The following is a 27,511-nucleotide window of genomic DNA, read 5'->3' on the forward strand; positions in this document are numbered from 1 at the left end:
GCATTTAATAATTTGCCTAGCAGAGTTTAAAAACAAAGGGGTGGGGTTTTAACTTCCAGCGAAGGAAGACATGGATGGCAGCAGGACCACTTGTTCAGATTGTTCCATTTCCTATCAAAGGAAGATATGGATTTCATATCCTCCTTCGGCTTTGACTTTACCTCTTTTTTTTCAAGATTAACAAAAAAAATTGAAATTCTACAGCTTCTGAATTATTAAATAGTGGCAATAACAAACAATTCAATAGAGTTGTATTCCTGTTTATAAAAAGTATCTGAGTGGAACAGATTGTATACCTGTTTCTGAATAAAAGTGCCTTGCCATTTCATATATGAATCAGTAGTCTTGATAACAAGCCACCTGGACACTTCAGGGGTCCATCACCATATAAATTTCACAAACACACCTCATGTGCCAAATGTGATAAAAAGAAACTCAAAAATGAGTTTTACATCCAGCTTGTATTGCACGGATGACTTGCTTTGCTGGGTGCAATTAATCTTATTATCTTGTGCAAGTATGAACTGCCTGCAATTGACACTGCTCAGCTAGAAGAAATAAAAATGTGTCTTAAACATTTACCTTTTGCAGAGACTTCCGTAGAGTCTGTCAGTGGTTAGCTGGGAGGGGAGGGAGGAAAGCTAGACTATGACAAAGGAGAGGAGGGGGAAAGTATGACAGTGTGATATTTGGACTTGGACATATTTATTTTTAGGCCATTATTAATCTCCTTATTCCATGTGTTAATGCACTTATCTGTCATTAGATTTTTATCCCATCTTTCCTCCAAGGAGCCCAAGGTAGCATACCCAGGCAATTCCCCTCTGTTTAGGTTTGAAAGCTAGGTCCAGATCACCTAGTGAACTTCTTAGTTGAGTTGGGGACTTGGGCGCAGCATTTTCAGTCCTAGCCCAATATTCAAACCATTATACACCATGCTGGCTCTCAAATGTGTTGATAAAGAACTATGGAAGATAACCTTTCCTGCAAGATTCGAATGGCTTAATAAACTATGCGTATTCACACACTTAGGAAGACTTTTTCCTCAGTCCCCATAAAATTATCTTAATTAAAATTTTGCAAATACATAAACATTTAAACTTAATTATCTGGTTATCTAAAATCTTCTTGACTGACAGCATAATACTGCCTATGAATTACTTAGGATAGCAGCTAAATCCCACACAGGCAAAATGCCAGCATAGAATCTCTCTGATGCCATGCTAGTTATGCATACTTCTGGCTCCCATGATTGTTGGCCCAGTGAAATTTACACAGACACACATTTAAACACTGCTATATTTGGTGGTGGAGGAAGTCGAGGAGGAGGAGGAGGAAGAGGTTCTTATATGCCGCTTTTCTCTACCCAAAGGAGTCTCAAAGCGGCTTACATTTGCCTCCCCTTTCCTCTCCCCACAACAGATACCTCGTGAGGTGGGTGAGGCTGAGAGAGCCCTGATATCACTGCTTGGTCAGAACAGCTTTATCAGTATCATGGGGAGCCCAAGGTCACCTAGCTGGCTGCATGTGGGGGAAGAGCAAGGAATCAAACCTGGCTTGACAGATTAGAAATCCACGCTTTGAACCAATATACCAAGTTGGCTCTCTATTTTGGAATGAACAAATTGTTTAAAAATCATCATTGTTAGAATTAATGGATATCATTGACAACTTAACTATTGTATGATGTACTGGAGCACATATCACAGTTCTTGATAAGAGGGCACAAACTAGTGGTGGTATTGAAAGGAAAAAGTAATATGGAAACCAAGCAAGACAATGTGAATGCGGACTAAATTCGAATAAACTGAGAAGCTACTGAGAAGTCCCATGGTTAAATGTATAGCTACTTTCAGTGATCTTGCCAGGATGTATGAAATTAAAAATTCAGATCTCTCCCCATGTGAATTAGCTGGAACTTGTAGCTTAAAAGAATCAATAAATATCAGTTCCAGTTCTTGAATAAGACTGGACCTTCAGGCTAGACTCTGAGTACTTTAGCAAAATAACTAGTTGATCTGGTATGGTGATGTCATAGCTCTCCTGACTGGGAGGTGAGGCAGATAATGCTCAGGAGGAAAGCAGGGAAGAAGCCTTCTGGGCTTCTCTTTCAAATAAGACATATGCTAGCTTCTTTTCTCCTTCCTGTTCCTTCCCAATTGCTTTATCATTAGCTTCATCACTGAGTCCATCCCCCTACCTTTAACATGCCTTTTTTGCCCAGCTTTATTGACATAATTCAGTGCTTTGTTCCTGAACAATAACAGTTGGCTCATCTAGCAACATCTTTCCCTGTGGGGGTCCTTGGAGGAACTTTGCTTTTCTGCACTACAATGGAGCTTGTCTGAATGATCAGTTGAAAAAAATCCAACAAACTGAAGCACATATTTGCCTAGTTCTGTGTTACCTGGCAGTGCATTAGCAGCAAACATTTCTCTTTGGTCTAAGCTCTTATTTATTGCCAGCAAACATTTCTCTTTAGTCTAAGCTCTCTTCTAAACAAGGAGATATAATCTTGAGCAATTCATTATCACCTGGAATATTTTTCTCCTGATAAACCCAGGATTCTGTTCTGAGTTGTTGCTCTGTCTGCTTCTTATTCCTTCATTTGCCAGTAGCAATGAATGGGCGATCTTAGATACAGTCTTCCTTGAAAAGGTCACGTACAGCTTTTAGCAATCATAGCTTGAATTTTCACCTTCACCTCAGTTTCATGTGCAGGAACTGGCCTGGGCAAAATTATATTCTCCCCCAGTTTCTCACCTACATTTGGCAAGAAGCATTAGTATGCCCTTGTCGAGGGACATGAGTTTTGAAAAAGCAGGTCTAGGTAATGCATTACATGATCTTCTATGGCCTATTGACAAAAGAAAAATTAAAAGGACTGCTTTGAATTTTTGAGCCAAGAATTTATTTTTCATTTGGGAAAAAGTACATCACTTCTGAAATCGCCTATTGAGGCGTACTTTGATAAAGAACAAAAAAACAGGCTGGGCTGCTTTAGGTATAAGGAGATCCTGATAGCTACAGGAAAAATAAAAACCCATGATATTCTCATCAAAGAAGGCACTTAGTTGAAATATCATCGTTATCTCCAGGTTTGAGTCTGAGTTTCAATCGCGATCTGTGTAAGCCCTGACTGACTTTGAAAATATATTATTTCAAGCAAAGCTGCATTTACAGTGTCAATTGTACAAAATTCTATTAAAGTATGACACTGAGTCTGAAATGGATGATGAACTTGAATTGTACTATTCCTTTAGAGCAGTGGTCCCCAGCCTTTTTATCACTGGGGACCGGTCAATGCTTGACGATTTTACTGAGGCCCGGGGGGGGGGTAGTTTTTTGCCGAGGGACATTGCTGCTGCCTGAGCCCCTGCTCCACTTGCTTTCCCGCCAGCGCCCCTGACTTTCTGCAGCCCACTGGGGGGCACTGCCAGCAGGAGCTGCACAGTGCCACGCTGAGGGGATGCCCCAGCCATGGCGGCCGCTGGAGAGCACCAAAGGTGAGTCGGCAGCAGAGTGGCAGGGCAGCCCCCAAGGCAGCAGCCGGGGAGGAGGAAGAGGAGAAGCCGCGTCCCGGTACCAACTGATCCATGGACTGGTACCGGTCTCTGGACCGGGGGTTGGGGACCACTGCTTTAGAGGAGTGGGAACTATTATGGAACAAAACTGTGAAACGAACAAAATGTCAGTTATTAAGAGAAAATTGGTATAAGATGTTTTATAGATGGTACGTGACTCCTAAGCTGTTAGGTAAAATTTCTGGAAAGTTTGATATAAAATGCTGGAAATATAGGGAAAAGGGTGGTTCTTTTTATCATATGTCGTGGACATGTAAAAAAAATGCAAAAATTCTGGAAATAAATTATTTGTTCTGATTTTATGTTAGTGAGTGTGTTACCGGCTAGTGTTCCTCGAAAAGCTGGTTGCAACAATGGCAGCACGACTGGTGGTGGCTAGGATGTGGAAACAACAGGACACACCCAAAGTCGCTGATTGGCTTGAGAAATTGGGAGAGTTGGCCAGAATGGCGAAGATTACAAGTCTAATGATCAATCGCTCTGGAGCTATTATTTCGACTATCTAGGTAGTTAGTTAAGGAATGTATTAGAAGATGGCAAGGCATAATGGATATTCTATGTTTTATGTATTTTTTCTTATTCTCTCTTTTTTCTGTTCTATGTAAACGTCAATAAAAGCTGGTTTTACCAGCAACATAAAAAAAAAGTATGCCTCGTCCTTCCTCCAAGGCCTCTGGACTTACAGCTGGTGGCATAATATTTTAATAGTGTGTGTAAAATGCAGTGTGCATAGGAACATAACATATTACCAATTTTATCTGGATCATTGATAACTGTATGCAGGCAAACATAATATTGGATTTTGTGCATATCTACATTATTCTAGTGGACTCTGATATGGTGTCCATGCGTACCACGTTTCCTACCAATATGTTTTCTGGAACCCACTTGCTTATTCCCAAAGCAAAGCTAATCCTGGCTTTCCTCGACTTCACTGGTATAGGAAGTACTTCAGTGAAGCCCAGGAGACATTATCTTTGTTGAGCCTCCCAAACATTTTGTGATTGGGTCCAACCCATTTTCTTGTGTCACCTTCTATTTGTTCTCAAAATTCTAAAAGTGCCCACAGGCTCAACAAAGCTGAGGCACCCTGCTCTATTCAAACAGGATGCCTAGCAGGACATGCATACAGAGTAGGCACATAAAGAATGCACCATCTTGTCTGTCACACACGTCCCCCAACCCAAATGTAAAAGATCAGGGAATCCCATCAGTCAAATCAGGCTACTTATACAATTCAAGGTGAATGAAACCCTAAAAATGCTGAACATTGTACCCAAAGCAATTTGATGAAAAGCTAGAAGATAAATGTTTCAGTTCTCCTGGCTCTATCCAATCTTTGTGAAAAGTTTTGCCTTCTGAAAATCTCTAATACAGCAGTTGAATAGATTAGCAAAGAAAGCTGCTTGCCCATCAGCACATCTTCTCGGGGGGCAATGAACCTTGATGAATATGCCTATGTCGACATCTTCAGCAGATAGATATCAGCAAGAGCTTCAATGATTTCAACAGAGACATACCAGTCCACAACCACTAAAATTTGGCTTGTGGACAGAGCAACTGCTCAGGGTCTCAGAGATGGTGAAGACCAGTTTTGGGCATATCCTTCTCATTCTTAGTGCAGCCAGTGAGGCTGTGGGATTTTGCCAATTATAGAACATGTGCTTGTACCTATGGAGGCCTATTTGCACATGATCTTCATGCTGCTTTTTTCCTTCCCAGCACAAAATGTAGGGGACATTTTGAGTGGCATGGGGGGGGAGGGAGTCATGCTATGCAGGCACAAATCACAAGATGTCATAGTCCCATTGTATATGGCACTGGTCAGACCACACTTGGAGTACTGTGTGCAGTTCTGGAGGCCTCACTTCAAGAAGGACGTAGATAAAATTGAAAGGGTACAGAGGAGAGCGATGAAGATGATCTGGGGCCATGGGACCAAGCCCTATGAAGATAGGTTGAGGGACTTGGGAATGTTCAGCCTGGAGAAAAGGAGGTTGAGAGGGGACATGATAGCCCTCTTTAAGTATTTGAAAGGTTGTCACTTGGAGGAGGGCAGGATGCTGTTTCTGTTGGCTGCAGAGGAGAGGACACACAGTAATGGGTTTAAACTTCAAGTACAACGATATAGGCTAGATATCAGGAAAAAAAATTTCACAGTCAGAGTAGTTCAGCAGTGGAATAGGCTGCCTAAGGAGGTGGTGAGCTCCCCCTCACTGGCAGTCTTCAAGCAAAGGTTGGATACACACTTTTCTTGGATGCTTTAGGATGCTTAGGGCTAATCCTGCGTTGAGCAGGGGGTTGGACTAGATGGCCTGTATGGCCCCTTCCAACTCTATGATTCTATGATTCTAATCATTCCATCCACAGAAATGCTCCATTGGATCCAAGCCTTATAATCCTTCCCACAACTGTGTAAGATAGATCATCATCATCATCATCATCATCATCATCATTATTATCCCATATCACAGACAAGAGACACAGGATGACATTTGTAAGGCCACCTATTGGGTTTATGGTAGGGATGGCAACCATAGTTCATAGGGGGGTGGAGTGAGATTTCAATTGGGCCTTTCTGATAGGGCCTAATTTGTAGGGCTGGGAGACTATAGATTCAAATATCCCAATCCCCGTTCAGCTATGGAACTCCCTGTATGACCTCTGGCCAATCACTCTGTCTCAGCCTAAGTAATTGTGAGGATATTAAGGAAGGGAAACCATCACATAGGGTGGGATACTTACCACTCATACACACTGCTATTTAGAATTCAGACTACATTATGTTAAAAGGTTATCTTTTAAAATATCTTTGAAAAATATGGGTATATAATAAACTTGAATAAAAACAATGAAAACTTTAGGCCACAGATAATTTCTTCGTATGATGTAGTGCAGATTTTAAACCAGCGTTCTTGCAACAGCAGTGCTAGAAAAGCCAGTGGCTAAGAGCGGATGTGAAGGAGCAGGGCTTCCTGCCATTAGAGAGTGCGTTCTGCTGAGTCACCAGATAAAGGAACTGCTTGTTTGCAGCAGAAGCAGGGGGCACATCTAAGCCTTTTTCCCATAAGGTAAGCTGGTCCTGCAAAACAACAGTTCCCCCTCAGACTGGGACAAGTTAAATCTGTTTGGCTGGCAGATTGATTTTGCTGGCTGCTTAAACTAAGCAACAAAGGCTAAGGCTAAACTAATGTAACTAAGGTGGAACTTTACTGCTCAGTTTAAGGAGGGCATTCTCTTTAAACAAGAAGAAACCGCATATTCTCAAAACACATTATAAAGAGATGAAAACTTTGGCAAAGTCAACAAATCTCTTCTTCCTCCTTTACTTGCCTTCTGGGCACAAAATCATACAGTCTAATTTTCAGTGACAATATTAACCCTGAGACATTTGTGACTTCTCCCATTCCTCCTTACACAATGTAATGAATATGCAAGGATTTCCCCTTCCCCCATTAATGGAGGGAAAACTGGTTAGTTCTTGGGAGCCATTATATGTGCCCTCCAACCCTGGCACCCAGAAGGGACCGTTGCAACAGGACAATGCATTCATTCAGTTAAGCAGAGAACATCTCTCTTTAGAGAGATCATTTAGGGACTGAGCATTTGGGCCCAGTTGCTGCTTCTATTTTATTTCTTCCACAGACATGTTGAGTATCAATACAGGCAAAGTCTTTGGGAAGCATATTCTGCCTCTTGCGCGCTTCTCAAGCCACAAAGAACTTGTTGCTACAGCTACCGAGCACATTATCCTGTTTCAATGAGCCACTACTTTTTTTTTAATGTGCAAATTAGATCTAGGGGGAGAAACCAGCTCCCTATCCTCCCTGTTACCTGTTGGGTAATTTAAAATCAAAAAGAGAGAAGTCTCCCCCCACACACTCACACACACACAAACACTTTGATGGCAATGGAGCCTACCAGTGTTGCCTTTAACTGGATCAAGCAGTGCCGGCATTTGATCTGGATAAGCAGTGAATATTTCATGGGAGCATTCAAAGAAACAATAGCCCCCCCCCCCCAATGTTCACATGCCTGGTTCCAGGACCTTTCAGCGGCACAATAGGATGAATGGCAGAGAAAATTCCATTGAGAAACATTTAGGTCTCCATGGAACTGCCTCAGTCTTTGAAAGTGGGGGTGGGGAGGTGGTGGCAGCGTACTGATTTTTTAAAAAAACAACCTTAAAATGCTGGAGTTGTAAAAAGATTCCTGCAGTGTAAGAACATGATTGTTTTGCAATGACAATGCTCTTAAATATTTTCCACTAGAGCGATTTTCTCTTTAGAGAATATCTTTAGAGATATTTCACCCCAGAAACTAGTATGTTTTATAAACTTTCCTGATTCAAAGTTTGATCCCTGCAAATGAAATACTGGTGTGATGTAGCAGACTGAAACCCAGCCTGAAAACTTAAGTAACAAGGGATTCAAATAGAATTCTTCAGTTGATAGTTTCGTTTAACAGTGGCAGTTAAGAAGGTACGTGGACTAGGAAGGAGGATTAGGAGAGTGAGAGGATTAAGAGGGATCTCTATTCAAGGATGAGGGAAATAGCTCCTAGAAAATAAGGGTGAACCCTATCTAGTCTGAGGAAAATGGCTCCTAGAGAAGGGGGATGATATTTATTAAGAAGGAAAACTGGAGCTTGTGTGAATGTTCCTGCCTTCACCAACTTCAGTGTCTGTGATACCAAGAAGCTTATGTTTGTTTTCTAGAAAAGAGATTGCCAAGAAGTCTATTGCCTCAAGTTTTAAAGACCTGTTTGAAGAACAGAAATCATTATTTGTTTGTTACAAATTAGCTGGTGTTCATTTTTATATAAAGTTACCACATTTCTGTTGCTTGTTCATATCATAAATCTTATACGATTCCTACTTGACCATTCCCCCTCAAATAAAACAGTTTGTTATTTTTGAACAACCCTCAGCTTCTCATGTTCCAATATTAAACCAGGACATAAGAAAGTTTTAATCTCTCTTCTCAGTTCCCTAGGCTGAATCAGCTTTTACCAATATACATTCAAATGACTCGGTAGAATTGGCCCCTCCTCTCCTGCACCTGCAAATGAAACTTTTCCAGCTCTAACTCCTTGAGCTGAACTTGAGCACACTAGGTCCTTGAGCCTGCTGACTTGGGGATTCAGCTGCAACCACCCCTACTGACTAGCCACAGCATAGCAGAAGAGCCTTCATCTCATAGTTCTCTTTTCTCAATCTTGCTTTGTCTCTTGCTTTGTCAATTTCAGTATTCTAACTTGCTCTGTTAATTCCATTTTAGCTAGTCTAATCTGACCCTATTCCTGTCAACCCCAAAACAAAATAAAACTTTAGTTGCTCTCTGTGCACCTGGCCAATCATGTCCTTGGTTTGTTCTGATCCCATCACTACTACCAAAGTATAGCAGAACATTCCTGCTCTGGCCTACGGGACCTGTTCCACCCTGTCCTCATGGATTTTCCAAATACCTGGGGGTCTCTCCCTCTCTCTCTCTCTCTCTTTCTCTCTAAGAATCCCCCACTGGGTGGGTCCCAGGACTTCCAGCCTCTCTTTCAAGTTCTGAGGCCTTGTCTTTGTGCTCCTGCTACCCAGTATCTGGTTACCATGGTGACAGCTCACTGCCTGGTGTGCCACTGGGGAAGTAGCCACTTGCCAACTGACTGCCCTCCTCTTCCTCCTGGCAATCCTCTTAAAATAGTGTTTCCAAGATGGTGGGGGTATATGTGGCACAGAAAACCGCTCGCAGAATCAAAAAATATAAAAAGAAAGTGCTCACAAAGGTACTGTTAGTACAGCATCAAATTAAACAAGTGGTTCAAAGGGCAAGGGCAAAATGCAATTCCTTTGTCTCTCCCTCTATAAATACCCTATGTGATGTTAAATACATGGAAGGGCCCTTAGCTCAGAAAGTTACAGATGTTCCATTATCTTCAAATATAGGTGTGCACATGGCAACAACTGCCTCCTCCAAACCTCAGTTAAGTGTTCTGTCTGTTTTAATGGAATCATTAATAAAAAAAACCACACACACATACACAACCTTCCTTCCTTTACTAAGTTCATGTAAAATGATCTTCTAAATTCTGCTGTAGACAGAATGGTGGTGGAAACAACTTATCACAACCTTGTAGTGTTTTCAGGACAAGAGCTGTTCAAAGATGGTTTGCCATCCCCACCTCCATTTCTGGCAGAGCAATGCTAGACCTCCTTGGTGGCCTCCATCGACTAACCCCCACCACACCACTCCATACCACACACATACCCTGCTTAAGCTCTGACTAGATCAGACTAGCCTGGGCCACTGAGGTCAGGGCAGAGCAAGCAAAAGTAACTTGTAAATTCAAAGATCAGTTGTTCATTCAGAGGCACCTCTTTTCTTTTAAAATCCAGTGCACAGCCCTCAGTGCATGCAGGTCTGGTGGCTAGTTCTATCACACGTCCATTGAATTCCATGATATCCACAGCTGCTGCTTGCCAAAGAGCTTTCAGTTCCACCCCAGCTGAGGCTGAGCTTTTCTGAAGTGACTAACACAATATTTCTTGCTGCTATGTTTTCTGAATCAGACCTACAGTATTTGCTGGTGTATAAGACTACTTCCCCCCCCCCCTGAAAAACATGCCTCCAAGTGGGGAGGTCGTCTTATACGCCGGGTGCACTTCAGTTGGGATAGACATAGCTGCCCATAGTGGCCCATAGTACTGTAATGTAATGTAACAAACTCTATATTTTGAGTGGAAATGTTGGGGGGTCGCCTTATACGCCCAGTCATCTTATACGCTGGCAAATACGGTAATTCCCAGAGAAATGTCATACTGAGCTGAGTACTGCAAAGGTAATCAGGTAGCTTTATAGGTACTTTAGCTGGCTCATTCAAGCTGTATTTGCCCCGACTTTTTACAAAACTTAGCTTTATTATTCTTATAACATTATTTAGTTACTTCCATTCTGTGGGGTTTTAATGATTCTTTTCCAGTTGGCTGGCATACACTGTTTGTGTCACATTATTAAAAAGTTACAGAAAAGAAATACGGTGTTGCTGCATTCACAAAGGGCATGCTGCCAACTCCTTTTTTAAAAAGCAAACAGATGTATTTACTCTCGATCTGGGAACTATCTGCACTGTCATTTTCCCTGGCTATGTCTTCCAATGGTAAGAAGATCCAGTTAAAGTTAAACTTCCCCAGGGAAGGAGGAGCATTTCCACTTGTTAGTTCTGCAGTAGATTACTGATAACCTCTTAGAATAAATAAAGGCAAAATGTCCAAAAGTTAAAGACTGATTTTAAAAAGCAATGAGAAGAGCTTTTTATTAATACCCCACTTTTCACTACCTACCTACTTACTTTTTCTTTCCTCTCCCCACAATAGACACCCTGTGAGGTAATGTGGGGCTGAGAGAGCTCCGAGAGATGTCACTGGCCCAGGCTCACCCAGCTGGCTGCATATGGAGGAAGAGGGGGAAGCAAACCCGGTTCTCCAGATTAGTGTCTGACACTCTTTAACCACTCTACCACACTGGCTGTCATGTGTGCATTATCACTTGATCTGCTGAAAAATCACTAAGAACGGGAGTCAGAGCAAATGTTATATCTTTGGCCATTCAGAATTCTGCTCCAAACATCTTATGCTGCAATAATCATATTTTCCAGATTGCCTTAATGTTCCATCTACATTCCCCAGGGGTGGCAAGTTTTTCCTTGGGGCCCAGCAACGTAATTAACATCCCCATACTGCCTGGTCATTCCTCATTTCCCCCCTATTCTTTCCCATACCTCCCCCCCTCCCAATACAACCAACTACAGAATAAATATGCAAGGTGGCTTTTTGCTTGGAATCCAACCTTTTCCCCCATCTTGTGGATTGCCACCTAAAACCTGCCCAGAAAGGGTGGGTTTTGGTGGCAAACTTGCACAGCAGCACTGAAAGGTTTCACCTGTGCTGAAACAAATGGCCAGTCCCATTGGGAGGGCCAGCACCAGCAGCCCATCATTGCCCCTTTATTTTTTCTAGAGCCAAATCTATTTTACACATGCAAGTGGGACTATCTCAGGTCAAAAGCCTGGGGCCCTTGACCCTCATGGACGCATGAAAGAGTATTGTTCAGCAAAAGATGGGTGTTTGCATGCATAAGCACAGAGCTTCTCTTAAGAGAACAGCCCCCACTCAACATGAAGTCAGTGGCTCGGCAGAGTGGAGGAGGGGGCTTTTGTGGAACCTCTTCTTCAAGAAGGGGCACAGTTGCTGGAGATGAGGCAAGACCATACTGGGATTGCCCCTCTCCACACATGAGTATTCAAGTGTAAGCCCCACTGAATTGACCGGGAGTAAGCCCACTTGATTCCTGACTTGAGTCATTTTGTCATTTAGAGGACAGGGGGTGTTAAAAATGATCAGTTCTGGTTGTCAAATAATGGGCTATCCTGGAGGCTGGTCTGGAATCTTCAGCTGGTCCAGAATGCAGCAGCACGGGTCCCTGTGGACACCCATTGGAGAATGCATATTCAACCTGTGCTCTCCCAGCTGCACTGGCTCCAGATTGAAGACCAGATCAAAGGTGTTGGTTATTACCATTAAAGCCTTAAATGGTGTGGGATCCTCGTATTTACCCTGGATTCTGGACCGCATCAACTTTGTAGGCAGTTGCCTCAGCATTGGGAGAAGCCACCTTGGCCATCATTAAAGGGCCATGGAGCTGAGGTGAGGGGGGGGCAGCAGCTACAGGGCTTGCCTCGTACTGTGCCTACACACCTCCGCAGGTGCAGCACAAGGCCCAGGAGCAGGAGGAGGCATGCCGCACACAGGTGAGCCATGCAGGAGCGTGAGGGAGGGGAGGGGAGGGGAGGGGGCGGAGTAGGTGCATCCTCTTCCTCCTCTAGGGGGGAGGGTGGGGGGAGGGAGAGCGAGAGGGACATCCCCCTGCCTTTGAAAGGCATCCCCTCCATCTTTAATGGGCTCTGAGGCAGCCAGAGGTGCCTCGAAGTGTGCCTCAGAACACCCACCTCAGCTCTGTTTGAAGGTGGGATTTGGTGCTGTGGACCACCTCAGGGTGATCTGTCTCCGAAGCAGCTGTGCTTCGGAGCTTTTTCGGCCAAGGCAGCCTGAAGTGCACATCCCTACTTCTAATCTGGCGAGTCAAGTTTGATTCCCCCCCCCCACATGCTGGGTGACCCTGATTTCACCACAGCACTGATAAAGCTGTTCTGACCGAGCAGTAATATCAGGGCTCTCTCAGCCTCACCTACCTCACAGGGTGTCTGTTGTGGGGAGAGGAAAGGGAAGGCGATTGTAAGCCACTTTGAGCCTCCTTCAGGTAGAGAAAAATGGCATATAAGAACCAACTCTTATTGTTATTATTATTCTGAGTCCTAGGGGAAGGGCAGAGTATAAATAAAATTATTATTATGAGTAATAATAATAACAATAATAAATATTCTAGGTATGCCATTGGAACTGTGTACCTGATACAAGTCAAGTAAAGGAATCCAAAATTTTTAGCTGTGGTCTCCCCTTCACACCTGATATGCACTGTGGTCTCACATGTTCCATTTTCCACTTACCCTGATGGTTTGTTTTATTACAGAAACCTCTTATGAACCATTTCCCCTTCCTCAAAGGGAGGTTGAGCTGTGGGTGATTCCATTTTAAAAAAATGAGCATGAGTAATGCTAGAATAACAAAATATGTCTAACAATAACAACAAATTCTTATTTTTTCAGAGTCTCCTACATCCCCTTCCCACTATCTTAAAAGGTAAGCAGTTCTCTTCTATTTGCCAGGTACTGGCTTCCTTATAAAATCAGAGTCCAGTAGCACCTTTAAGACCAACAAAGATTTATTCAGGGTGTGAGCTTTCGAGTGCAAGCAGTCTTCATCAGACTATGATCTGCTACTGGACTCTGATTTTATTGTGCTACTTCATACCAAAAAGGCTTCCTTATGGTCATTCACAAATGAAGAGTAACTTCTTAGCATTCCACCAAATCCCTGCAGGTGCATGGTTCCATTTCAGATTTTAAAAACTGCTTGTGCTAAAAGTGTCCTGCCCAGGAAATTCAGATTTTTAAAATAGCTTTAAAATAAAGCAGAGAGAGAGAAAGGGAGAAGGATGGGCTGTTTGTGGTCTGTGAAACAATAGAAGACATCATATGGAAATATTTAAAATAGTTTTCAATATTAATTGTTTTAATGTTTAATTTTTGTTTTTAAATTTTAATGTGCAAAATTTTAAATCTGTTATTAAGGATGTTGTAACCTGTCCTGAGCCCTTGGGAAAGGGTAGCATATAAATCAGATACATACATACATACATACATACATACATACATACATACATACATACATACATACATACATACATACATACATACATACATACATACATACATACATACATACATACATACATACATACATACATTCATACATACATACACCAGTTGAGTGTATAAATCTCTGATGTTGCCTTGTTTGGAATACTGTGTAAAGCTCTGGTCACCACATCTCAAAGAAGATACTATAGCATGGGGAAAGGTCCAGAAAAGGGCAACTGAAATGGTTCATAAGAGGAACACCTTTCCTATGAAGGAACACCTTTCCTATGGCCCTACTGTTAGACGTGCTGATGGCACCTGGGGTTTGGCCACTGTGTGACACAGAGTGTTGGACTGGATGGGCCACTGGCCTGATCCAACATGGCTTTTCTTATATTGCCCATAGAGAAACTGATTGGTCACTATGTGAGATGGACTATTGGTCTGATCCAGCAGGACTCCTATATTTAATGATGGGAATTCAAAGGGCCATTCCGTACAACAGGCAATGTTGCTAAATCTGAGCGCTATTGAAAAGCGCTGCAATCAAAAGCGGCAGGTCTCAGTGAAGCACACAGCTGTTTCTATCGAAAAAAAGGCTGTTCTCGTAATGCACAAGTTTCCGGTCTCGCTGAAATTGCAACAAAGGAAGCGATATTTTTCCGCGCTTCCTCCCGCCCCTGGCCGTCAATCAAACAGAACAGCCAATGAACTGTTGTGTTTGTGCTTCCCTTTAAAAACTGTTTTTTAAAAACCCGAAAACACCAGTAGCAACGCATATTCATTCATTCGATGTATCAGAAAGACCTTTTTCGCTGGTGTAGGAGCTGGTGCTTAATCATTTACATGCTCTTAAAGTAAAAAAAAAAATCCCCCCCTCGTGCAATTTCTGGCCGAAATTACGGGCAGTATCGAACAGCTCCTACTGTATTGTGCTTGGAAACTTTACAGACAATTGCTTTTGGAGGGATTTCAGCCAAAGAAGCATTGCTTATTCGTTGCTTTTGCCGGTTTGAAATGGCGAGAACTTAGGGAGGGACATGCTTGCTACCGCTATACTGAGAACGCACGTGTCTTTTTTGGGTGTGTTGCAGGTTGTTCTCAAGAGTGTAGCGGTTTTTTAAAGGGGGAATCCACTTTTGTTTTGAACCACTTTTGTGGATTCCCTGAAAAGCGCTACAACAAAGCAATTTTTGCTGGAGTGTTGCAGGAGTGTTGCAGATTGTGTACGATGTCGTGAATAATGAAAAATAAATAGCGTTACACAGTGGTAACATTTCAGCAACATTAACGCTGTGCGGAATGGCTCAGAGAATATGATTATGCAGATTGTCATGTCAGTATAATGATACAACACATGAACACATGAAGCTGCCTCATACTGAACTGGACCATTAAAGTCAATATTGTCTACTCAGATTGGCAGCAGTACCCTTGGGATCTCAAGCAGAGATCTCACATCACCTATTACCTGCTCCCATTTTCAGTAAGACCTGCTGGGTTTTGAATCTGGAACATTTTGCATCCCAAGCAGATACTCTGCCACTGACGGGGATTCCTGGTTGTGTGTACAGTGTATTCTTAAAACAGTCTAACCAGAAGATACTAGTCAAATAATATTCTTTAATGGGGCACAAAGTCTAAAACAATAATAGCCCTGGGAAAATGTGATTCACTGTACATGCTGTACATGCTTAGAGGAGAACAGAACTGTGCCTACTTGACCCATCCTGTATCATTGGCATATTCAGCCAAAAGCATTTGCAATGAGCTCTACACACGTACAGACATGCTGCCTTTTGTGCCATGTCAGCTGATAACTTCCACCACAAGAGATCACATGAACTGGCTTTCAGTGTTTGATCCTTCAGGATTAGTATTAGTTTCAAACAGCCCTAATACACAGGTGTGATACCCTAGGTATGACATTAGAAAGAAACAAAAGGAGAACATTCTGCCTGCATGTAGGTGGGGGAGGGGTGGTTCCCAGTGCTTCCTATGTGAGAGAATCATTATGATTGTTATATTATTAGATTTATATTATAGCCTGCCTTACTTCAAAGTTTCAAGACGGGTTACATAAGACATAAACCCGTTAAAATCCTAACCCCCTAAACCCAAACTTAATCCTAGCACACCAAGATGGCTAGATCCCTCCAAACTCCCACAGTCATCCACCAGAGGTGTTTGCTTGGAGGTATAGCATAAACTGAGAGGGGGGTGATGATCTTAAACCTGGCCTCAACCAAAGGCCTGGGGAAAGAGCTCCATTTTACAGGCCCTGTAGAACTTTGTCAGGACCTTCAGCTCTCCTGGGAGCTTATTCTACCAGGTCGGGGCCAGGACAGAAAAGGCCCTGGCCCGGGTCAAGGCCAGGAGTATTTCTCTGGAGCCAAGGACCAGGTTAGTACCCACAGAGAAAAGTGCCCTGCAGGGGGCATAAGGAGACAAGCAGTTCCTCAGGTAGGCAAGGATTAAGCCAGCAATAGCCTTAAAGGTCAAAGCCAGAATATTGAACCTGATCCAGGCTGTAACTGGCAACCAATGCAGCTGTCTCAGCACAGGCTGAATATGGCCCTCCAAGGTGAGGACCCTAGCATCTGCATTCTGCACCACTTGGGAGTTTCTGGGTCAAGGACAAGGGTAGGCCAGCATAGAGTGAGTTTATCTTTCATTGGCTATAGGGGAGAAAAAAAAAGGCCCTTGGCTCTCTTGGAGCTATTTGCAGTTAGGCCCTTACATCTGGAAAACATTTCTGGTTTTAATCCATAATACACAGAACAAGAAACAAGCAAACACTGAGCAATCAAGAAACCCATATGCCATTGAATGTTGGGACATTCTTGTCTCGTGTCCCAAAATTCCTCCTTAGAATATTCAGTTGGCCTGGATTATTCTGTAGAAATAATCCTTAGTGGGCAACCCCTACACACATTTAAAAATGTACAGTGTGATCTAACCATTGTGCCAGCTGGAAATGAGTGTGCCCCATGCTCCCAATTAGAGGAAGTGTGTTCCTGAGCTACAGGGCAGGGGTTGTGCAGTGGTTAGAGTCTCAGACTTGGGAGATCCAGGTATGAAGCTTGCTCTGAAAGCTCATGGTAATTGTAGTCGATTGACAGCTGGAGAACCACAGTTTGGCCACTCTTGGCATAATGTATGAGCGCTTTGAGCGCTTTGGAGGAAGGACAGGAGAAAAAATGTACTAAATAGTAATTATTGCACAATGACATCAATGATGAGAGACGTGCTGTGGCTGTTTGTTTGAAAATGAACTTTTCTCACTGTCCATTCAGTTATCTGCATTTGCCTTACAAAGAGGTTAGAAAAACAGGTGTGTGTGGGGGGAGTTATTGTCTTAAGGAAACTGCTTGACATTTATTCATTCATAACACTTTGAGTAAACAAGCTAAAGAATGTCTGTTTTCTCAAGTCTAAGCATACTGTTTTGCAAGAAATGAAGTGGTGAGAACTGTTTCTTTTTAAAACAGGCTTCTCGGCTGAAAATACATCCCATGTTTGTCAGTCAGATCCAGAGGTAACATCTGTTCCCATGAAAACTGGAGATTCAGTTTTGCCTCAGGTATCTTCTTCACAAAATGTGTTTACATACATGCTTTCCAGCTCCAGAAGATTTTGGGGGTGGACCCTGAGGAAGGTGGGCTCTGAGGATGGAAGGGGCTTCAGCACCTCCAAAGGAGCCATTTCCTCCAGGGGAACTGATTTCTGTAGTTTGGAGATCAGTTGAAATTCAGGCTGCACCTGGAGGTTGGTAGCCCCAAAAACGGATTCCGGTGGGACAAATGACAGCATGACTATGGCAAATAATCCCTCTTGGTGATCTGTAGGCTTGGTGATCTGTTCCTGGGACTCCCACCTTTAAAGTTAAATACCTTGGTGATGGCCCACAGAGTCTTTTGTCCGCTCTGGTAGCTAGCTTTTTAGCCAGTTATAAGCTTAAAAATGTATTTCCAGATGCCCCCTAATATGAGTCACAGCCTTGTATAAAGAAGGACAGCGTTTTTATACCCTAACTAGAAACTAAGCCCGTTGTACTTTAAAGACAGCGGGCGCTAGGGGGCCGATACAGTTGGGCGGGGTGGCTGCGTGACTTGGTGGTGGCCAGTCCGCGCACCCAAGGCTGGGGATGGTCCGGCCTGTGTGGCTCCCTCGGCATCTTCCACCCTCTCCATGTCTGGCCCTGGCGGTGTGAGACAGTAGAGGAGGTCTTTGTTCTGGGGCCGGGGCCGCCGTTGCTGCCACCATGTCTTCCGCGTGCATTCACTGTGGCCGCTGTTGGGCCAGGCGCCATTGGAGGGGTTTCCGGCTCCGTTGCTGGGGCGGGAGTGGGCGGCAGGTGCTGTCTGGTGGCCAGGCCGGTGGCGACGTGCCGTCTCCGGAGGCAGGGTGGCCGGAGGCGGCTGGAGGCGTTGGCACGGCTGGCGCAGCTGGCGGCGGGGCCACAGCCGCGGGGGAAGTCAGCACCAGCTCAGTCGCTGTTGGCGGCGTGGCCGCAGGCTCGGGTGCGGCCGCGGGTTCTCGGAAGCTGGTTGGGGCGGTGGGGAGGCGGCGTGTTTGCGGCTGGGGCCGCCTCCGGGTCCTCCTTGCCGTGCGGGCAGTCGACGACCTGCCGTCTCCGGGGCTAGGAAGGGAATGGCAGCTGGCCTCATGCGGCCGAGGTGGGGGGGACGGATCGGGAGGCTGTGCGTGGCTCACGATTGGTCCCTTGCCGGCAGACTGACAATCGGAGGGCCCAATCGGCAGGCGCTCTGCGCCTGCCAATTGGGCCCTCCAATTGTCAGTCCGGGGGAAGGGGCCTATCTGCACCCTTCCTCATCACGGACAGGGCCCGCCCTCGGGGGCCTTAACAAATTATTTAATCTGTTCCACTAGGAGTGGTTAAAGATTACTTCTATGTCTTTTCATAAATATATAAAGATACAGAAGCCTTTATTGGCATTATGAGCAATACATGTAAAAAATACAAAATGATATAATTAGAACCAGACAGAGCTTCTCGGTTTCATTAAAAGCAAAGAACTGATTCTAAAAACATTACCTAAAAATGCTGCAGTACGGGAGGATCGTGCAGGGTCTGAGCCATCAAGCAATCTATTGACAATCACAATTTTGTCTAAATGGGATTGAAAGGCAGACAAAATGGCAGATATCAACAAGCGGTAAGAAGATAATTTAGGGCAAATCCAAATAATATGAGGAAAGAGATCAGGGACCTTGCAGTGATTAAAACATAATCTCTCTGCTAAAGGAATATGGTTAAACTTCCCTTAGAAAACGTTAGAAGGAAAAGAGTTCAACTGAGCAAGTATGAAAGCTTTCCTGTCAGAGTAAGATTCAATAGTGGTGAGGTAGGGAGGGATGGCTTTGTAGAATGGAATAATGTTCCATGCATGGGGAGCACAAGATGAAGAGCGATACGAAAATAAGGTTTGAGATTCAATGCCCTCAAGTCTCCTTACTATGTGCTTATAGATACTTTTCTCCTCAAGATCCATCAATGAGTGTATATCTATGCCCAGTGAGTGGAGTTTGTTAGACAATTTACATGACCGATTGGAATTATGGGGATCACTTAGCAGGGCAGCCAAAAGGTTACTAGACTGAGCCCTAAAATGAAAGCTGATCCAGTACCTAAAGATAAGTGACCAGGCTCTGTTGACCAAGTTTAGCAATTATGTTGTCATTAGCCACATTTCTAGGGACGTGAAAAAGTGCTCTGAAAACGGACTCATGAAGTGATTCTAGATCATAGTTATATGCTTCGATCCAGATTGGTATCCCATAAAGCAGCTATGGAACCATTTTGGCCATTTTCAGCGCTGCATTGAAGTCGTGATTGACTTTTTAGAAATAGAATTTTGTTAAAAGGACCAACGGACCTTTCATAAACAGTTTATGCACTGGAGGTTTCATGCTGGGCTGCAGGCTGGAGTTTAAGTTGTGGCAGGTTGCCCATCTCTTCCTGTATCCACACAGGGGAGCATTTGGCCCGGTGTGCCTCATCCGCCCCCGATTTGTGCTCCTGCACGGGATCTGGGGCAGTGAAGTTCCCAGTGTGTAAACGGTCATAGAGCTCCTAACTTTCTTCTTGGGCGATAACCATTTGTTGTTGAAGTTTAAGGTGATACCTAAGTATATACTGTCTCCTTGCGTATTTATTTTAATTAATTAATTAATTGATTAATTTAAAAAAAGGATATTCTCCATTGGAGTGGGGCTGCCAGAATACCTTTAGTGTGTTTGGTGTGAACTTTATTTGGAACAGCTTTGGGCTAATAGAGATTCCATATCTTCATTTACTGGAAGAAGAAGCTTCCATCTATGTTGCAATCTGTGTTTGACTGTGTATGAGCAGATTAATTTGCATGCTTAATCTGCATTAATCGCAATGTTGCAAAGTAATTACTGTTGGTTGTTGTTATCACCATGCTGGGTAGCTTTCTGATGCAAAAGTCTCATATTAAAACCAGACTATGATGTCCTAACTGCAGGATGCTCACAATTTCATAACTATAATCTCACATTCAGAGAGTGAATGAGAGAGACATTCTATGGCCATATCTCTACAAACTGGCATGCATCCATCAAATGGCTATATATCTGGATATTTGAATCTGCATCCCAGGATTTTCCATGTGACATTCCTCAGAGCATGAGTGTCCACATGATAATTGTTGCTGCACTTTTTTTGCCCCTTCCCCCATGCCACCAGAGAGCTTTATCCAGCTTTGTAAAAAACCAACAATTGACATTACCATTCAGTAACAAGCACCAGAGCTCCCCAGGGGGCCTGTCTCAGCCTAGTACCAGGCTGCTTCTGGATGCTAGGCTGCAGCAGGCCCCTCCCTTTCCCGAAGCCCTGGAGCTCACCAAGGGCCTTTCATGGCTGCTAGTCCAAGCCAGGCCCCTCTGCTCCCACCCCCAAAGTTAAAACAAAAATACTCACCTTGCACAGGTCAAATTGAAGTGAGAGGAGCCTCACCCAGCAAAGATTTGAATGGCCAGGTCCTCTCCCCTTCCCAGCCCCTCTAGGCCCAAAGTTGGCCACTTTGAGAGAAAGCAGGTTGATCTGTCCATGTAAGGGAGGAAATCTTTATTATTTTTTAAAATTAATAGTTTCTTAACTGCCCCCCCGCCACACACACACACACACAAATGTAGATTTATAGTATACATTTTATAAATCAGTTGTTTCCTTCCATCTTGTTTTTACTGATCAGTAGAGTTGCTTTAATAACGGAGACCAGAGTAGTTTCACTCAGAGCCTTGGACCGGCTGAATACAAAAATGAGGCTGAATACAAAAATGGGGCAAGATTAAAAGGCTGACCCTGTCAGTTTTAGATAGCCATATATGAAGCAGCAGAACCGAGTCTGAGTCCAGCAGCACCTTAAGAACAACAAAGTTTTATTCTGGGTATAGGCTTTGGTATGCCTAGAATAAAACTTTGTGCCACTGAATTCAAAACTGGCTCTTCTGTCAGTTTTGCTTATTATCATTATTCTTGTTTGCTGTGGATGACAACAGCTGCATATTCTCTGGGAGATATCAAAATTCCACTGCTTCCTGTGCTTCAGCCTTTATTTCCCTATTTCTCTTGCTGTTACCCTCAGGACAGTAGAGGCTCAATGGAGCCCTGAAATTATGTCCCTTGTATTATGCTGATTTGGTCTCTCACACCTTACCTGTGGATGCCCAGGTTGCTTCCTTGTTCACTCCCCAATTTTGAGGAATCCATCAGCCCTACACCAAAGTTTAATATAAGCACTGAGGCCCTTCCATCCCCATGGGCCCAGAAGACAAGGATCACTTAAAAATCAAACCACACACAGTGTACAAATGTAGCAGAAGCCCAGCAATTGCTTTCCTCCTGCAATTACTAATAGAATCATAGAGTAGGAAGGGACTTTCAGAATCATCTAGTTCAACCCACTGCAGAATGTAGGAAATTCACTACTACCTGCCTGTTCTGGACCAAGCTTGATGCCCAAGGCAGGAGCGAGATCAACAGCCTCTCACTGGCTCAGAGGTGGTTGACTTTCCTATGGGAGCCAGTGGATTTGAACACCCTAGTCATGGCCCAGTTGGCCGGCTAGCGATGGGATTCTCCAGGGATCCAAACGGTTTGAATTCCAGTGTCTGTGTGTTCCTCAACCCACAGATTTAACACTGCCCATCCACAGTGAACTCAGTTCCATGCCCAGATGATCCCCCTCCCGCAAAACAAACAAACAAAAAACAGAATCTATGGCCATTCTGAACTGGAGGAAATTCACCTCCCAACCCCAAAGTGATGATCAGCAATTCACTGAGCATGCAAGAAAGAAGAAGAAGAAGAGTTGGTTCTTATATGCCGCTTTTCCCTACCCGAAGAAGGCTCAAAGCGGCTTACAGTCGCCTTCCCATTCCTCTCCCCACAACAGACACCCTGTGGGGTGGGTGAGGCTGAGAGAGCCCTGATATCACTGCTCGGTCAGAACAGTTTTATCAGTGCCGTGGCGAGCCCAAGGTCACCCAGCTGGATGCATGTGGGGGAGTGCAGAATCGAACCTGGCATGCCAGATTAGAAGTCCGCACTCCTAACCATTGCACCAAACTGGCTCTCCACAAGAACCAAACATGGACACATTCCCTTCTGCCTCTGCCTAAGTTCACAGAATCAGCATTCCTGTGAGGTAGCTATCTAGCCTCTGCTTAAAAACTTCCAAGGAAGGGGAACCTACCACCTTCCAAGGAAACCTATTCCACTGAGGAACTGCTCTAACAGTCAGGAATTTCTTCTGGATGTTTAGCCGAAAATTATTTTAAATTAATTTTATCCCAATGGATCTGGTTCAACATTCTGGGAAAACAGAAAACAACTCTGCTCCAGCCTCTAAGTGACAGCCCTTCAAGTAATTGAAGATGGCTACAGACCAAGCTCCCTCAACCTTTCCACATATGTCTTGGTCTCCAAACACCTCATCATTTTCATTGCCCTCCTCTGGAAGCACTCCAGTTTGTCTACATCCTTCTTCAATTGTGGTGCCCAAAATGGAACACAGTAGTCTAAGTGAGGTCTAACCAGAGCAGAGAAAAGTGGTACCATCACTTTGCGCGATATGGACACTTTACTCCTTTTAATACAGCCCCAAATCCCATTTGCCTTTTTAGCAACTGCTGACTCATTTTCAGTCTATGGTCTACTAAGACCCCGAGAATCTTTTGAGCTTTGGGGAGAGTAGGGGATTATTTCTTGTTCCTGTGGTCCTGTATCAACATCTACAGACAGATCCTGGAATCTATTACTGAGATGCAAAGGGGTAAAATATCTCCTTATTGCTGCTCCTTGTTGAGCTGCATTTCCCTCTGTGTGGCTCCATAACCATATTTCCATAGGGCATTTCATATGCCTGCAGCAGAAAACCAGCAGGTAGAAAAATGGTTCAGAACTCCCCTGGTTGTTTCTCTCCTTCAAGCTGCTATTTTCCACCCCTGTTTCCTTAGTTGTTGGGGGCTGTGTTACTCAGATTTATGTGCAATGTATAATTAGTCCGTATTTCTGAAATGTAGACTAGGAATCTGTAGTGCCAGATGCTCATTTGAAGAAAGACTTTTAAGAACCTGGCATAACCATCTGGACAGCTTTATGGAATTCAGTTCTTGAAATACCATAAGGATTATCAGAGAAGGAAACATATTTAATTTCAGCCGGGAATAGTTAATGATCTCATTGAGTCATGGGAGTTGGAGAGTAAACCCCCCTGTGCTTTTGGCTGCCAGTAGATTCTCCCACCCGTGTTTCATATGCCCCCTTTCCAAATTGTTTCTCTGTGAGCCAAACTAGATGTGATATGTAATTGCAAATCTGTTTTTCCGTGAAGAATTTAGTCTGTTTGAATGAAGACCAGCCTTAGGAAGTTGCAATAAAGAGCAGAAGAACTGAAGGGAGGGGGTCTGCTCAACTCTTTCACTTCTTGCCATATGCTCATTCAGAATCATGTCGACCTCAAGATAAGCTTGCATTTCACCACACACATGTTTGGAAATCCAATGGGGGCATGCTTTTTAATCTCCTCAACCATCCCGCTGCTCAAAACTGGAAGCACCTAAGAAGTTTTTGGTTTTAAAAAGATTTTGAGAAACATAACTGTAATTCTAAGACTAAATTACAGGTGGTTATATCTGCTGTCAAATTTCAGCTGAATTATGGTGAATCAGCAAAGGGCTTTCAAGGTAAGGGAGAAGCAGAGATGGTTTGCCATTGCCTTACTCTACAAAGTCTTCCTTGGAGGTCTCCCTTCCAAGAATTGACCCTGAGGCTATTATGCACATATTCTTCCCCTTACTTTCACCATGCATGTCTGTGGGTTTTCTTTGTCATTCTGCATTCATTTTCCTTCTTCAGCACTCAGTTTGCTTTCCAGTTGCTGCTTCCCAGAATTTTCTGAGAGTGCTTTTGTGCCAATAATCCTTTTGCTTCACTTCCAAACTGAAGGCAATTCAAAAGCTTACATATGCCTTCAGATTCCATTCCCCCATCCTTTTATCACCCTGTGCCCACCATTTTTAGTCATTTCAGAATGCCCCTCTTCTTGTCACTGTCTTACCTTTCCCTCCCTTCCTCTGCCTTCCTCCCTCCATTCGGAAAAAAATCTGTATTTTTTTAAAGGGGTGATTGCATTACAATGCTGCTTCTGTTTGTTGTTGTTTTTAATGCAGTTTTGCACAGCAGTGTTAAAATTATATGGATAAGGCAGAATCATCTGAAACTCAACTCCTCCAAGATGGAGGTCCTGTGGCTGGGTAGAAGGGGATAGGATCAGAAAGTGCATCTCCCCTGCTTAGATAGGGTTCAACTTACCCCTGCACCTTTGGCCAGGAATTTGGGGATGATCTTTAATGCCTTCCTGTCGATGGAAACACAGGTCATGAAGGTAGCCCAGATATTTTTTCATCTTCACCAAGCACAGCTACTAGCACCCTACCTGTCCACTGAACACTTGGCCACAGTGATCCAGCCAACGGTCACTTCCAGATTAGACTTCTGTAACTTGCTTTACATGGGCCTACCCTAGTCCTTGATCTGAAATTGCAACTGGTACAGAACACAGCTGCACGGGTCCTCACTAGGTCATCTTGGGGGGCCCATGTCCGGCCAATGCTGGGATAACTGCACTGGTTGCCAGTTAGCTTCCAGAAGAGCTGAGGGCCCTGATGGAACTCTCTAGATTCCACAGGGCCTGTAAGACAGAGCTCTTCTGCCAGGCATACAGTTGAGACCGGGCTGAGATCAGGAAAATTAGACCGAGGCCCTCACTCCCCTTGTTTTCTAGTTCCATCCTAGACAAATAGCATTGGCTATGGGGCATTAGCTGGAAATGGAAGAGTTGAGGCATTATGGTTGGAGTGGAGTAGGGTAGGGATTGCCGCCATCAAGTTGTTGTCAGTTGTAATTTTTATTGTACATGTTTTATTGGGTTTCAGATATATTGAGGGGTTTAAATGTTATATATGTACGTACGTACATACATATTTGTTTATTTGTTTGTTTGTTGTAAACCGCCATGAGCCGGCCAGGCCAAGAGTGTTGGTATATAAATACAATAATTAATAAATAATTAATAACCACATAAAACATAACAATTATTTAGACCGCTATGGAGCGGTCTAAATAAAACAGTAACGGCTAAAGGGGAGAAGAAAGGGGCAGGCCGAGTCCGTGATAAAAACTCGGAGGGGCCAATCAGGAGCTGCAAAGCGGCTCCTGATTGGCCCCTCCGAGTGTCACTCCAGGTCCAAGTAGCCAATGGGGAGCCATGCACAGCGCGGCTCCCCATTGCCTACTTGGCCCGTCCTCGGCCAGGCCGTCTGGGGAGTCACCACAGCAAGATGCATCGCCGCTGGTGAGTCCCCCGGCCCAACAAGCTTCACTGGCAGGAAAGGAGCAGGGCTGCCGCATCAAAGACGTGGAGGCCCTGCTCCTTTCCCCCCCCCTCCCCGAGGCAGCCAACACGGGCGGGGAGGCCGGGGATGGAGGCACTTCAACGCGCCCACAATTGCTGGGCCGCCACTTCTGTGACATGGTGGCCCTGCTCTTCTGGCCGCGCCGAACCCAGCCTAGCTCCAGGGGAGGGGGGGGCTGCCAGGAACACCCGCTGCGCAGGGGGGCTCCCCAGCCCCTGGGAAGCCTTTGCTTCCCCGGGGGACGGGCCCTAGTGCCCATTTTATTTTTAAATAAAATGGGCTTTCTCCCTAGTAATTGTTATAAATCATTTAAACTCAGTTTTTATAAAAAAAATACATTCAGGACATTTGGGGGGGGACATTTGGGGTGATTAAGGGTACAGAATGGTGGGATTAAGAGGCACAATGAAAACAAAGGTGCTATCAGGCACCATTTTGCAAAAAAAACAACAACCACATTTTTAAAAAAGGGGCAGAAAGCAAAGCATGATGGGAGGCTACCCCCATCAGAAAACATGTTGCAAATTTCAGCCTGGGAAATAAGAGGAAGAAAGCCCATTGTGGAAATGCTAGAGTCAAAGCCAAAGGAAATTCAAAGCGAGACTAAACAAAGATATGTCTCCTAATGCAGAAATGGTCTCTGAATGAGGGTGGTAGACAGGGCTGTCATACACTCCAATTTAGAAGAGTATGGGTTTTTTTTTATTGCAGCTGGAGAATAAATACACCGGATGAAAATGAATGGTGAGTAAGGCGGGCACAGAATCCAAAGTCAAGATTAAAGGTTTACTGCTCTGAAAATCTGCAGTAAAATGTATATTGGAAATGTGTCCTGCTTAGCTTCCAAAATTTGAAAAGTTCAGGCTATATATGCTGCCTTCCATCCTTCCATCATCTTGCTGCCTTCCCCATTCTGTTGCCAGTAGGAAAATGAGATGATGTGCCTCCTCTGTCTGATACAGTGAAGACCTGAATACACATATAAAAGATTCCAGTTTTGCTTTGCTACTGGAGTTTGTACAAATGCCTCTGAAGACAAGAAAGGAGGAACTATCTTGAACTTCATAAATGCTCTCTAATTGTTCTTTGTTATGTTACTATGAATGTTAACTGCACGTGGTAAAAACTGCTTAAGAAGTGAACCAGGCTGAAGATTGGTTCATTCAGGAAGTTGCCAGGGGTTTGACCTCATTTGGGAAACTGCATAATTTAAGCAGCATTTCAGTCTGTTTCATGAAAGCACTAATACATTTGCCTGAATCACATAATAAGTGGAGGCTTTTATGAACAGGGATAAAGTCCTTCTGAGGTCGCCAATTAGGCTAGGGCTTTACTTCTTTCTGAATTAAGCAGAAGCTTTTCTCCATTCATAATTCATTATTGCTAGAGTTCATAAATTAGGCAGAGGCTTTGTCAGTTTCCGGAATAAAACCCTTTTTTCTTTTGCTTCTTCCAAGGGGGCTCATACAGGGCGTGCATGCCAAAATATCATCAAATGAGCCTCATGCATATACATATCTCCACCTATCTTACCCACACAATGAATAACAGTCTTTCCATCTTACAGTAAAAAATGGGAGTGTGTATGCCCAACTCCCAGGAACAGATAATAGATCAAATCTGTCAAATAGTTTAAGTTTCACTTGTAAATG

At 43.9% G+C, this 27,511-nt stretch overlaps 1 protein-coding gene across 7 annotated transcripts in view; it reads left to right on the top strand.

Moving 5' to 3' along the window:
- Positions 1-27,511, top strand: part of RAD51B (RAD51 paralog B) — a 502,805-nt gene that overhangs the window by 404,859 nt on the left and 70,435 nt on the right. The window contains exons 12-14 of one of the 7 annotated variants that reach the window (XR_013228395.1): positions 13,299-13,332; positions 17,384-17,475; positions 26,571-26,604. The exons of 1 other annotated variant lie outside the window; for it this stretch is intronic. Coding sequence is in view for 5 of the 6 variants with exons in the window: in XM_077322522.1 (XP_077178637.1) it covers positions 3,893-3,963 (71 nt within the window). In the remaining variant the exon portion in view is untranslated. Of the gene's footprint in view, positions 1-3,400; positions 3,507-3,892; positions 4,334-13,298; positions 13,333-17,383; positions 17,481-26,570; positions 26,605-27,511 lie in introns of those variants that run through there. 5 more of the 7 variants (XM_077322532.1, XM_077322523.1, XM_077322543.1 and 2 more) reach the window with 5 other exon arrangements.

Source organism: Paroedura picta, chromosome 2, assembly GCF_049243985.1.
Source record: "Paroedura picta isolate Pp20150507F chromosome 2, Ppicta_v3.0, whole genome shotgun sequence".
Lineage (NCBI taxonomy): Eukaryota > Metazoa > Chordata > Lepidosauria > Squamata > Gekkonidae > Paroedura > Paroedura picta.